The sequence below is a fragment of the Furipterus horrens genome, unplaced genomic scaffold (assembly GCF_987537825.1).
Source record: "Furipterus horrens unplaced genomic scaffold, mFurHor1.1.pri manual_scaffold_1, whole genome shotgun sequence".
NCBI classification, from domain to species: domain Eukaryota; kingdom Metazoa; phylum Chordata; class Mammalia; order Chiroptera; family Furipteridae; genus Furipterus; species Furipterus horrens.
This window is the reverse complement of record NW_028327171.1, coordinates 160787918-160801921: the sequence shown is the minus strand read 5'-3', so window position 1 is coordinate 160801921 and position 14004 is coordinate 160787918. Positions and strand designations below refer to the sequence as shown.

General features: G+C 36.7%; 1 protein-coding gene across 3 annotated transcripts in view; it reads left to right on the top strand.

The window, feature by feature from the left end:
* Positions 1-14004, top strand: part of SLC38A11 (solute carrier family 38 member 11) — a 51865-nt gene that overhangs the window by 16360 nt on the left and 21501 nt on the right. For all 3 annotated transcript variants that reach the window (XM_090280377.1, XM_090280382.1, XM_090280390.1), the window contains exon 7: positions 1096-1175. In XM_090280377.1, coding sequence (XP_090136503.1) covers positions 1096-1175 — 80 coding nt within the window. The remainder of the gene's footprint in view (positions 1-1095; positions 1176-14004) is intronic.

The following is a 14004-nucleotide window of genomic DNA, read 5'->3' as shown; positions in this document are numbered from 1 at the left end:
TACTTAATATTTCTGTTCCTTAGTAGAGCAGAGGACTCATAAATAGAACTTTCTCTCTAGTTAAAAACTAACAACATAAAACAAGGTTAACAACCATTAAATGAAATAAAATTAATTTTGTATTATATTATTCTTACCAGAGAAAGAAGTATAAAATGTGTTTAACCATTAAAAATTGAAACAAAACATAGATCTAATATAATGAGTGCATAGAACACATACACACACCCAGACCGGTTTATATTTTAACCAGTTGAAATAATGATGGGAGAGAGAGGAAGAAACAGACTTAGAAACACTGACCAAAAAGCAAGATCACAAAGGAAAATAGACTAACAGAACTAGAGAACAAAAAGAAAATAGCAGAGGCACCCCGAAAGTGTGGAGGGATTGTTGCATTGGAAGGATGAGGGTAAAATAAAGACAGAAGCAGAAGGAGCAACTGTAGATAGGATAAAAGCACAAGTCAGCACTAAAATAGGGCCTGAAGAAAAACAAACATACTTCCATTAAAAAATCACCAGTTTTGTATTCTCCATAGGAAGCCACTAAAGACATATAAAACTATGATGCAGGATTATAATAGTCATATATGATACTTGCTCTCCTATTTAAGGAGAAAGATACTAAGACTACAATGTGATTTTTAAAAGTTACATACTTGAGATTATCAACTAATCTGTAAGAATAAACTACTAAACAATTGTATTTGAAACTGTGCATGTGTTTACTCAAGTAAAAAAGAGAAACATCTAGTATTTTAAATGAAATAATCTCTATACAAGCAATTTTGAACCCTTTTCATTTCATGGCAGACATTAACTAATTACTGAAATTCTGTGGCACAACAGAAAATGTGTTTTTTGCTGATCTGACAGAAAAACAGGTGTAATTTTGATTCCTTCACACTGGTTGGCTGTTGTCTTATTTTTATTTGACAATCTAAAGGAAAAGAGGTCAATGTTCCTGACTAAACAGTCAAGTATTGCATGTTTTAAAAATTCTTGCGGCACAGCAGCATGCCTACCATGGAACACTGGTTGAAAATCACTGCTCTATACTAAACTGACAATACCTTTACATTTTCTTTTGCAGATCTCTCTTATTTCTACAGTTTTAACAGCTCTGATTCTTGGAATTGTAACAGCAAGAGCAATTTCACTGGGTCCACACATGTAAGTTTTGTTGCTATATTGGTTGGTCTTTGATTTATAACCTTCACATAAATATTTATTTGACATAAATTCTGAAATGTAAATAATCATGGTACCAGAAGCATCATTTTTCTTCAGCACTTGGCAACATAAAAAAAAAAAAAAAAAAAAAAAAACTTACATTTCAGTAAAAACGCATGTTTACCTTGGACCCTGCATGGCCCATGGAAATCATGAGAAATAAGATTTAAGTAGAACACTGAGGAGGAAAAGTAGATGGCAGAAATTTCTATATCTACCTCAGAAAGAGATTTGTTCTTAATAAAATTTCACCAATCTAGGATGAAGTGCGATGAATAAGAACATTTGGGGTGCTTTTTGCTATTAAACAAAATGTAGTCACATTGTAAGGTACCCTTTATTCTCTACTAATATTATATTCTTTCATTGTTTTGTGTTAAAATGCTCTATTGTTTGTAAAGTGGTAGTGATAGATGACAGTGGTATTTATTTGTTTTTACTGTTATTATTTGGCCAAATAAAATGTTGGTAATTAGGTATTAGTTTCTCAGATTTTATTTACTCATCCATGAAATTCGAAGTGTGAGTACTGCTGATCTAAACACTACACAGTTTTTATTATTTAATTATAGAAAAGGTTCACCCAGTAAAGACTAGATAGTTTATATCCATAGTCCCAAGAAAGTGCTGAAATGACACTAACTCAATTGGCTTTAAATGCAAAATTAGATTCCCATAATGCACAATAAATATTTGTTGAATAAATAAATAAATAATACATTATGGAGTTTCCATGAGACTTTATATATTTTCTCTATCCCAAATAAAAGAATTTAAAGACATAAGGTCAGGGACAGTGCAAAGGACTGCTTGGGTGTTTACTGAATGTTATCTGTGAAAAAAATAAAATAAAAAGGAAGCCTGGTGAATAGCTATAATTACTACAGTGGTCCCTAAAATAGCTCACTTCTGCCTATTGATTTACTGCTGTTTTGCAAAATTACTTCATTTTTAACTATATGCTATGTCAGTCTTCTTGGTTTCCTAGGAAAATACCAAAAACTATGCCTCAAGCTTATTTGAAAGAAAATATGAAATATCTAGTCTAACTGCATTTGATATGGTCTTTTCTTTGTAAAACCACACACTTAAATTTTTTGACTTTTTAAAGTATATTTTATTGATTATGCTATTATAGTTGTCTCAATTTTTTTCCCTTTGCTCCCCTCTACCCAGAACCCTGCTTCCCACCAGCAATCCCTGCCCCTTAGTTCATGTCCATGAGTCCTGCATGTAAGTTCTTTGGCTTCACCCTTTCCTATACTATCCTTAACATCCCCCTGTCTATTTTGTTTCTACCAATTGTGGTTCTTGATCTCTGCACCATTTCCCCATTTCTCCCCTTCCCCCTCCCAGCTGATAACCCTCCAAATGATCCCCATACTTATGATTCTCTTCCTGTTCTTGTTGTTTGCGTAGTTTGCTTTTCTTATTTAGATTCAGTTGTTGATCACTCTGAGTTTGTTGTCATTTTAGTGTTCATAGTTTTGATCTTCTTTTTCTTAAATAAATCCCTTTAACATTTCATACAATAAGGGCTTGGTGATGATGGGCTCCTTTAGATTAACCTTGTCTGGGAAGCACTTTACCTGCCCTTCCATTCTGAATGATAGCTTTGCTGGATAGAGTAATCTAAGTTGTAGGTCCTTGCTTTTCATCACTTTGAATATTTCTTGCCAGTCCCTTCTTGCCTGCAAAGTTTATTTTGATAAATCTTCTGATAGTCTTGTGAGAACTCTTTTGTTGGTAACTCTCTTCTTTTCTCTTGATGCTTTCAAGATTCTCTTTTTATCTTTAACCTTTGGCATTTTAATTATGATGTGTCTTGGTGTGATCCTTTTTGCATCCAACTTAATTTGGGACTCTCTATGCTCTCTGAACATATATGTCTGTTTCCTTTACCAAATTAGGGAAGTTTTCCTTCATTATTTTTTTCAAATAAGTTTTCAATTTCTTGCTCTTTCTCTTCTCCTTCTGGTAGCCCTATGATTCAGATTTTGGTATGCTTAAAGTTGTCCCAGAGAGTCCTGATCCTCTCCTCATTTTTTTCAATTCTTATTTCTTCTTTCTGCTCCAGGTGAATGTTTATTTCTTACTTTTGCTCCAAATCATTGATATGGATCCCGCTCCCTTCCCATCACTGTTGGTTCCCTGTATATTTTTCTTTATTTCACTTTGTATAACCTTTGCTTCTTCCTTTATTTTGTTGCCATACTCAGTTGCTTCTCTGAGCATCCTGATGACCAGTGTTTTAAACTCTACATCTGATCCATTGGCTATCTCTGTTTCATTTAGTTTCTTTTCTGGAGTTTTGTTCTGTTCATTCATCTGGACCATATTCTTTGCCTCTTCAACTTGTCAGACTCCCTGTGTTTGTTTCTGTGTATTGGGTAGAGCTTCTTTGACTCTGTGTCTTGGTGGTGTGGCCTAATGTAGTAGGTGTTCTGTAGGGTCCACGGGCACAGCCTCCCCTATCACTCAAGCTGGGTACTCAAGGTGTGAGCTTCATGTGGGCTGTGTACACCATCCTCTTGTAGTTGAGCCTTGGTTGCTGTTGGCAGACCAATGGAAGGGATTTACCTAGGCCAGTCAGCTGCAAGGATTGGTGTGACCACTGACTGACCACCAACCTCTGCCCTCCCTGGAAGATCAGCTGTGCAGGGTGGTAGTGCTCCTATGTGGACTGTAGCTGTCGATTTGGTGTGCTGGCCCTGGGGTTTCCCAGGTGGTGCAGGCAAAAGTCAGGCCCCACTTGTGTTTTGTCCAGGGCCACCCTGCCTGAGCTATAAGCAATCTGAGATGGCTGCTACTTGTGCTGGGATTGGATAATCCCAGGTGAAACCAAACTGTGAATTAAGCTGGCTGCTGGTAGTACTGAGGCCAGCTGTTGCTTGTTTGATAGGATTTAGGTAGTTGTGAAGCATGAGCTAAGAGCAACCAGTCATATGGCAAAGCAAGTTGAGTGGTCCATAAGTTAGTTGGGGCAGAGTCTCTGGGGATGTCCAAGGCTGGTCAAACAATAGTGTTAACCAGTAGATGGAGTCTCAGATTACTGGCTCTTTGGTTCTGTGAAGGGAGGGTTCTTCTGTAGAGACAATAACCCCTGTTCACCTTGATGCCAGACAATTCAGCCTCTCCCAGTATGCTACTGGTGCCTTTTAAGCTGCTACCCTGGTGCTGGAGCTCAGAGGGAGTAAGACTGAGTAGGTGAGTCTGTGTGGGGGTTATTTAAGAGAAACTGTTTGGAGCTCCAACAGTTTCTTCCACTGACTCAATCCCTGCTGGTTTTTGCAGCCAGGAGTTGTGGGGACTTATCTTTCTGGCACTGGAACCCTGTGCTGGGTGGCCTGGTACTCCTTGCTCTCAAGATATCCCTTCCAAATCTTAATCCACCACACGTGGGTGAGAGACCAGCCCATTGCACATCTTCACCTCTCCTATCCATCTCGATGGATGTGGTTTCTTTAATTCTGTAGTTGTCAGGCTTCCAGTCGACTTGATTTCTAATGATTCTGGCTGATGGTTCTATATTTTAGCTGTAATTTTGAAGTGGTTGTGCAAAGAGGCAAGCCATGTCTGCTTATGCCACCAGATCTTAATCAAAGGTTTCCAAATGCTTAATTTTTTTTAAAAATGTAAATAAAAGGGAAGGGCATAAGTATCTATGATGTTTATGTTAATGTTCTCTTCAAACAACTTAATCCTAGTTCTTAGTTCCAATAGTCACCTTGGATTGCTGGAACTCTATACTATAGGTAGGTGGCTTAAACAAGAGAAATTTATTTTCTCATAGTTCTGGAAACTGCTGGCATGGTCAGATTCTGGTGAGAAACCTCTTCCTGCTATGTCTTCCCATGGCAGAGTGAGAGAGAGAGCAAGCTCTCTGGTGTCTCCTCTCACAAGGATACTAATCCCACCAAGGGTGCCCCATTCACATGACCTCATCTAAACCTAATTATCTTCCAAAATTTCTCTCTCCACATACCATCTCATTGTGGCATAGCACTTCAATGTATTGATTTTGTTGGGGACACATTTCAGCCCATTACAATAGTGTTTTTGAAATACATATGGTTCACTTCAGTGTGACCACTTGCTTTTTTTTCATTTAGTAAACTCAGACTGCCTGTTTCTAGCTGTTTTGGTGTTCCCTGGGAGGAAAAGAGCAGAAAGGCATAAGTCAGCACCTGCTGCAAGCTATTCAAAATCATGTTTGGAGAGGGCACTTATTTTTAAAAACAAACCAAAAAAGAAAGAAAAATAAGGGGAGTGCAAAATTGAAGCATAAACCAGAGGCAGTGGCAGGGCCAAAGAAGAGAGTGCCTAGTAGTCTGTCTGAATCATAGAGGGCTTCCTGAAAGAAGAGAAACATGATCTGTGTGTTCTGAAGGGTGAATCTGAACTTTTTCAGATAGATAAAGAGTGTAAAAGGCATTACAGGTCCAGGAAAGGTAAACATAAAACCCCAAAAGCATATATTAATTCTACTGACATCTATTTAACATCTATTATGTTGATACTGTATTGAGTTCTGCTTTCCAAAAATTGAATTCACAGCTACAAAAAGCTAGTAGGTATATTTAATAGAATTTAATAAATAATAATTTTGGCTAAAATTTTTAATTGTATATGACAACTATTTTAACTGAAGCTTCTATTATGAAAAGTGATTCTAGAGAATAAATCATTAGGTTATAATAAAGTCATATAGATTTGGTATATGAGGCAATATTGAGAAAAAAACAAGTACTTAAAAGTTGGAAGTAAATAAATTATGTATTAATTGAAATCCAGGAAAACAGTTTAAAGCCATGATTTTTCAGCTCTGGGTTCACATTGAAATTTCCTGAGAAGCTTTAAAAAATACTGATGCCAGGTTCCCACCTATAGAGATTCTGAGGGATTCTGTAGGGACCAGGCAATTGGATTCATTATTTAACAGTTATGAGTCTATGAACAAGAATTTATAGCCCTTGGTTTAAAGAGATTAACATTGAGTACACTTTTAACTGATGGGTCATTTCTAAAAATAGACCAAGATTTTGTGTTATTTTAGTTACTTTTTTGTCATTATTTTTTATGATTCATTCTCCATTTATTTTTAAAAGTATCATTTATATACAAAATGCTATGTGAGATACTATTGTGAATACAAAGAAAAATAAAATATCTCACAAATGATCATCATATAGACAGTGTATTTCCATCCAATGGAAGAGAAAAGATAGACCACTTTCTGGTAGAGCCAAATGAATTGCTTTTATGGCCAAAGAACTATTTATTTCTGATGTAAACAAAACAAGGCCTGTATCTTTCTAACCTTCTAGTAGTGATATCTTATTTTATCTAAGCTTTTGATTTTTTCTGATAGAGATTATTTACTTAACTCCTTCAATATTTAGGTATTAAAGAAGTGTGCTTTTTTAATACTGTGCTCCCTTTTATTTCTGTTTGAATACTACTGCAAACAACTTCTGTTTGTCCAGATTTACAATCAGGCTAATCAAATACCATGTTCAGGGCTTGGCACAGTAGATTGTCAGGCAGGCTTCTTTCTGAAAATGTGACAGCCACGAATGCTCATAATACATAAAACATGAGAAGTTGATACTCCATGTGTGTTTTTCCTCATTCTTGGTTCAGATGAATGATCAGAAAAGATATACTTCTTCATAGAGCTTTTAAAGTGGAATTTGAAAAAGATCTTCAAACCCACTATCAGAAAGAAGGAAGGTCTATAACGGCTACTGGTATTGACCTTGTTACTATGGAAACACCTTTTTAGTGGTTGTGTTTTAGAAATAAAACACACAATTCAATTTCCTTTTTCATAACTCATAGGGCCATAAATTCTGCTTTTTGATATGATTTCAAATATCTTACAGTCCAATGACTTTCAGTTCTCTTTGAAAATAATGCTCAGTTTTATTTTATTTTCTAACCTTTTGCTTTCTAAAAACTGAGGTGGCAAAGCAATTTAATTGTTTTCCAGAAAGTGTGCTAGTACAAAAATGCAATAGCATAGTTCTCCCTTCTTTCTAAAACTAGAATCAGAGACATTGCTATAAAAACCTTCATTTTGTGACCCATTGGAATTCAATTCTTTACATTCAGAATAGAAATGATATCATGCAGTCCAAATTTACAACTATTTTCTCTTCGTATAGTGTCTATTTTATAACATTTAAAACAATGGTATGTGTGGTTGGTGTATCAAATGTAATTCCAAAAGTGTAGCTACACTTTTCACAGGTAATTATGTATATAAAATGTGCCTTTCCCAAGGATCTCAACACATACTCATTCTTTCTTACCCCTTATAATTCTACTCCTGAAATTCTACAATGTAATGCTATACATAAAGAGGAACTAGAGGGGATTAAAGAAAGGACCAGGAAAAAGTGGGTAAAGACAGAGGAATAGTACATATTTGGAAAAGAAAAGAATAGTTTTGTCAAATACCAGTCACTGAACTTTTTGATAATGTATAACTGATTGTTGTTTTTGTTGCCAATGACAGCAACCCCAGGACCCTGACTAAATGAAGCAAAGGGAATTTATTGACTCACATTACCATAAAGTTCAAGGGTAGTTCTGTTTTTAGATTTGGTTGGATTTAGGAATTCAGTCAATAAAATCAGACATAATTTTTCTTTTTCTATCTCTCAGCTTCTAGTTCCTGAAGGGTTTTCCCTTTATTGTGACAAGAAGCAGCAACAGTCTCAGCCTACATCTATTCAAGTCCAAGTTCATAAGAAAAGAAAGGGATTTGTCTTATAAATTACCTCCAACTTTACTTCCAGTATTAGTTCTGATTGGCTCTAATGAGGACCCATGACCATCCCAAACCCTATCATTATGGCTTGTGTTGAGTTGCTTGTTTTTAGATTACATGCCTACTGTCCATGCTAAGGATAAGGTCAACCAAACTAAATCACATGGACTGAGATCAGGGGAAAGGATGATCCCAAAGGAAATCAAGGCAATGATGCCTGGAGCAGATACTATATGATGCAAACTATAGAGATCCACTAATATGGATAGAATTGAGGTTATAGAGAATTAAGAAGAAAACAAATGATAGGAAAGTGAATTTTGCAAATCCTTCCCCTCCCTCTCCCTTCTTATTTGTGTGTGAAAATCATCAATAAATGCAAATGTCATGACAGAACAATGGCTTGAGGGAGTAAGAACTATAAATAATACGTTTTTACCATGTAAGATATTGAACATTTTATAGATCAGGGCATAAGATGGAGCCAAAAGTCTCCCAGGAGTTCCTAAAAAGTTGGAATTTATGATATAGAGTAATCCTTGGAGAGGAGTTGGATTACTTCTTCCTCTTAAAACAATAAGAATATGGATTCGTTCTAAAGATCAGTGAAAAGAATTTGAACGTTCATACCCAATACCCTCTATTTTTTCAGAAATGAGATTATTATCTGAGAGTATGGTAGACAGGAGTAGGTTCAGAACCTGAATACTTTCATTGGCTAAATTTGGAACTTCCACCATATGAAGTGAGAAGGGACTTACACATGGGAATAAAATTATTATGTTTTTTGTCAAATTTCTTTACTCATTTTTATATATTTTATTGTATATTTTATGTCTTTCTCACCATATTGTAAGCTCCATGAGAACAGGATTATATTTGGCTTTTTTTTTTTTTTCACACTGAATCCCCATTACTCGGCACAGTACCTAATACAGAATTAGAATTCAGCAAAGTACTGTCAAATGATCAGTTGAATAAATGAATGAATCCATGTGTTTTCTGATTTTAGTTGATTTAACTTGAGGATTAACTGACTAAAATTTTGTAAGGATACAGTAAAAACTATCTTAGGACAATAAAAATTTCACACAAAAATATTTCTTATCAAAGAAAATTTTCCTTAGGCTACTCCCATGCTAGAAAAAATTTGCTAACTCATAGCTAAAACACTATTTGACTCCAAGTTCTGCAGCATTGTTAGAGCTTCTGGTAAGCTTTCCCAGGCAGATTGCCTACATGAAGCAACAAAGAGAACCATTGTTTGACTGGAGTCTACATGAAAATAGGAAAGACAGCTGCAGGACAACATATTCTGAGAAATTAACTCAGTCACTGTAGTGTTAGTGAAGCTGGAGGAACAGCCTAGGCTGTTCAGTGTTAGGAACTCGTTGTTCCCATCATCAGTATTTTTCCAAATGGCTGCCTTAGTGACATTTCCCACCTGTTTGTTATCTCTAGTTAGAAGACAGAGTGATCTCTGGTATAGATTCATAACCAAAGAGCAAAAATAGAGTAGCCTGTTCTTTTAGCCAACAAACATCTGTTAAATGTCCAGCTGATGGCAGTCATTCTTCTAGGTAATGGGGCCATGAAGATGAAGAATGAATCCCTGACCTCAGGTTCCTATAGTGTGTGGATGAGGAGAATAGAAATTGGAGAGATAATCTCAATATAATACTTAATAGAATATGGGAAAGTGCAGAGGAAACAGAGGAAGGGCTCTTAGCACAAACTGGGCAGTAGCAATATTTCAAGGTAAGACAATATGTGATCTGCTTCTTGAAAAAATGTACTGGCATTAGTTGAGTGAGAAAGGAAAGGGGGGAAAGATTGGAAGTTATTGTTGACAAAAGTGTGTGAGGCCTACAAGCTTGATGTATCTAACATTAGGAGGGACTTGGAAAGGAGGGACACTTTGCCATTGATTAGGGGAACCATTAGATAAAAATACAGGTGCTTTTATATTGCTCCTCAAATATATTTTTATCACAGTTTTAACAACAGTCATGTCTTCATATTATCTCTTGAAAAACTGCTGGCCCTGACTGGGTAGCTTAGTTGGTTAGTGTCAACCTGATACACCAAGATTGTGGGTTTGATCCCAGTCAGGATATATACAAAAATCAACCAATGAGTACATAAGTGGAACAATAAATTAATATTCTTTCTCTCTTTCTCCCCCCCTTTCTCCCTCTCTCTAAAAAATAAAAATAAAAAAGTCAATAAATAAAGAAAACTGCTGAAGACAGTGCTTTACCAATCCACTGATCATACAGCTTCAGTATTTAGGAAGTAACTAGAATTTTGGTGATTCTGAGCTGCAAGTTTGGCTAGAGTGTGCAAAGAAATGATCATAGAGAGGTTGGAAGTGACTGACATGAAAGAAAAGCTTTATGTGTAGTGCACTGAAAGTTCTTAAGCAGGAGAGTGACCAGAGCTAGTCTCCATTTCAATGGGACTCCTCTTGTAGCAGAGGTGAGCACAGATTGGGGGTAGAAAGGCCTGGAAGGAGGCTATCTATAGGAAGAAGACAGGCATCTGGAACAGTAGAGGAACAAGGCTCGTGCAAGTGAAGAGGAAAATAAAGAGGGGGTGATGTCAAGGTTTCCAGTTTGAATAACCAGGATGGTAGATGGTCCAGAACTCACCACAAAAATGAGAAAATGGAAGAGTCTGTTCCGTCCATCAGCATTTCCTAAATGCTTAATGATTTAGTCACTTCTCTAGGTACTGGGGCTGGGCAGGTCAGTAAAGCACAGTTCCTTTCTGCAGGTCTCTTAAAACTTATGAGCGTGAAGTGGGGTGGCCAAACACATCGAAGAGAGCCTCCTGAGACTATTTTATAGAATTATGAACAGGTGCTATGGAAACATATGAAAGGAAGCAGGTCTGAGGAAAAATGTTTTTAATATTGTAATATCTTGATTTTACATTTAGGGTGTAGAGAGAGGAAGAAGAAGTCACACGGAATTTTAGAAATGCAATTGTGGAGTTTAGGGAGCATCTGCTATGGACAAGATGGTACGAGGACAGCATATAAAGTGAACAGAGGTAGAAACCCAAGTAGAACTCTAATGGAAAGTAATTATCTGAAGCTCATATCTGAAATTACATTTATTTTAATGTAAATTCACATATTTTAATGTAATTGTTTCCTGAAAAACATAGTCGAGAACAAAAACAACACATAATTCTAACATATAATTTTATTATACTAAAAAGTGAGATCCTGCCCTGGCTGCTGTGGCTCAGTGGATTGAGCATCGACCTGCAAGCCAAGTGTCGCTGGTTCGATTTCCAGTCAGGGCACATGACTAGGTTGCACGTCAGGTCCCCAGTTGGGGGCGCGAGTGAGAGGCAACCACACAGTGATGTTTCTCTCCCTCTCTTTCTCCTTTCCCCTCTCTCTAAAAATAAAATAAACAAGAAAGAAACAAATAAATTATTTTAAAAATAAATAAATAAAAAGTGGGATCCTGGCCCCCACCCCCACTCACTCTGTTCTTTCAGTCCTAACTGACAAAACAGTTAACACTACTTTTTTAAGAGTTGACAGAGGAATTAGACTTAATAGTGGTAAAAAGAAAAAGGAAAACATAGGTAACAGAATAAAAATCAAAAGTGGTTGGAGTCCCAAATGAGACAAAGGAGGCATTTGTGATATTTGCAGTTCCAAGCTGTGCAAGCTTTTTATATGACTCATATAAAAATTTATATTTTGGCAAAAAAATCAGCACAATGCTTTATGTGAATTTTAACTGGAGATTAGCTTTATGTAAAATTTATGCTTTAAAAAAGGACCAATCTTAATCTTTAGAGTGATTCCCAAGAATTTTCCTGAGCAGCTTTACATGTTCATGTAAATCACAATTGTCTAGAGAAGAGAATCAAAAGAGAAGTGAGCTGGGAGCCAGGAAGTGGCAGAGAGCTGCCAGGCCGAGCTGGGGAAGTGGGCAGATCTGCCTATGTCATTAACAGCTTGCGGTGTGACAGGAAACATGGGGCCTTTGTTTGCCTGCCAGCCAGAGCCCTTGACTCTCTGATGTGTCTGGTTGAAGAGGTTAATATGGAAGGCTCTCAACAAAAACGCAGGCTCTGCCGAGACCATCTGATTTGGAAAAGTGCTTGTATTTAGCGGGAAAGAATTTGGGCAGGTACCACAGAGAGGTGTGATGTTTGATCTTCCTGATCAGAAGTCTTATGTTCTGGGGATCAGAAGCAATCTCCCTGAAGCCTGCTTTCATAAGTCTGTGAAGACTGGAGATATATTTGCTAGGATTTGCTTCCTACTGCTTTGCCTTATTACTACTACTCGGCTGTCATAAAGATAAATGGAATTTGTCTTTCAAAATAGGATGAAATGCCTGAATCCAAGAATCCAAGCTGAGATGATATTGCAAAATGAATAACTCTCCAAAACCTCCCCACTCCCACCTCACCTCCACAAAAAGGTTTCTAAAAAATGTAACTAAGCATATGGCTGAATTTTTTAGAGTAAGGGAAGCAATTATTCTTTTGAAAGTATCTGCCATACTAAGGCTGCACACTGCTATATACCAGCCTCTATTTTTGTTAGTATTAAAATATGTTAAAACACTTGAAACATTGTTCCTTAGATGATTGAATCCTTATAGTAAGCCTGGCAACCACTGATCTTTTTACTATATTCGTAGCTTTCCATTTTCTGAAATGAAATATAGCTGGATTACACAGTATATAGCCTTTCAAACTGGTTTTTTGCACTTGGTAATATCCATTTCAGTTTATTTTGTATTTCCATGACTTGATAGTTTATTTCTTTTTAGTACTGAATAATAATATTTCATTATCTGGATGTACCAGAGTCTATTGTTCATTTTTCTACTGAAGGACATCTTGGTTGCTTCCAAGTTCTGGCAGTTATAAATAAAGCTGCTACAAACATCAAATGCAGGTTTTTATGTAGACATAGTTTCAGATTTGGGGGTAAATAATTTGAAGAAATTTTTTATACAGTACTTGCTTTCAATCTTTATCAGCAATAGACTATCATATTTAAAAGTTTATTCATTTCTTTTTTTCTAGAGCTAACTATTATTCTTTAGTTGGATTCATTTCTTTTTGCCCAGAGGTAACCATTACGTTTAAGTTGTTTTAAGTCATTCCTGTTCATGTTTTATACTTATACTATGCTTTTATGTATTGACTACAATATATAGTATTGATTAGTATGTTTATAAATATACATAATTACTATCTTCCTTCAATATTGTATTCCATATATTTCCATTTTGATGCAGTTAGTACTGAGTGACTCTTTCTAATTGCTCTATAGCACACAAATTTATGATTAGGTCACATTTTCATGGATTTATTTGTCAATTATTTTCCTGGACATCGATGTTGTTTACAAAGTTTGGTTAATATAAACAATGCAGCAGTGAACATCCTTATCCATATCTGCTTGCACAAATGTGCACTTCCCTAGCCTGGGAAATATACATAAAAATGTAATTTTTTTGCACTTCTGGCCAAGATGGAGGCCTAGAGAGACACTGCATCTCCCTCCACAACTAAGAAGGAATACAACTACCTCAAAACTAGAAACAACCAGAAGTTCCAGAAAATCAAGCTGCATGGAAGTCCAACAAACAAAGATGTAAAGAAGTGCTCATCCAGACAGTTAGGATGGGTGGAGCCAGGGCAGTGAGGAAACAGTATGGTGGTGGCAACAGCTGGGGCAGTGGCAGGCCAGCAGAAAGCGCAGTCACATGTTTTAAAAAGTAGGGAGGGTCACCTGGGGAGCACTCCTAGCAGCAGACCAGGCCACACAGCTCACAGTTCCAGGGCTGGGGAAAATCAAGCCTCATTGCTTCCGACTATGCAAACCAGTGGGTGGTTGGGGTGCAGGAAGAAACTGCCAGTCTCTCAGCAGAGTCTGCTTGTTTAAAGGGCCCCCACAGTCCTAGAACATCCGCAGACCCACCCATTCTGGGAATGATGGCCAGGGCA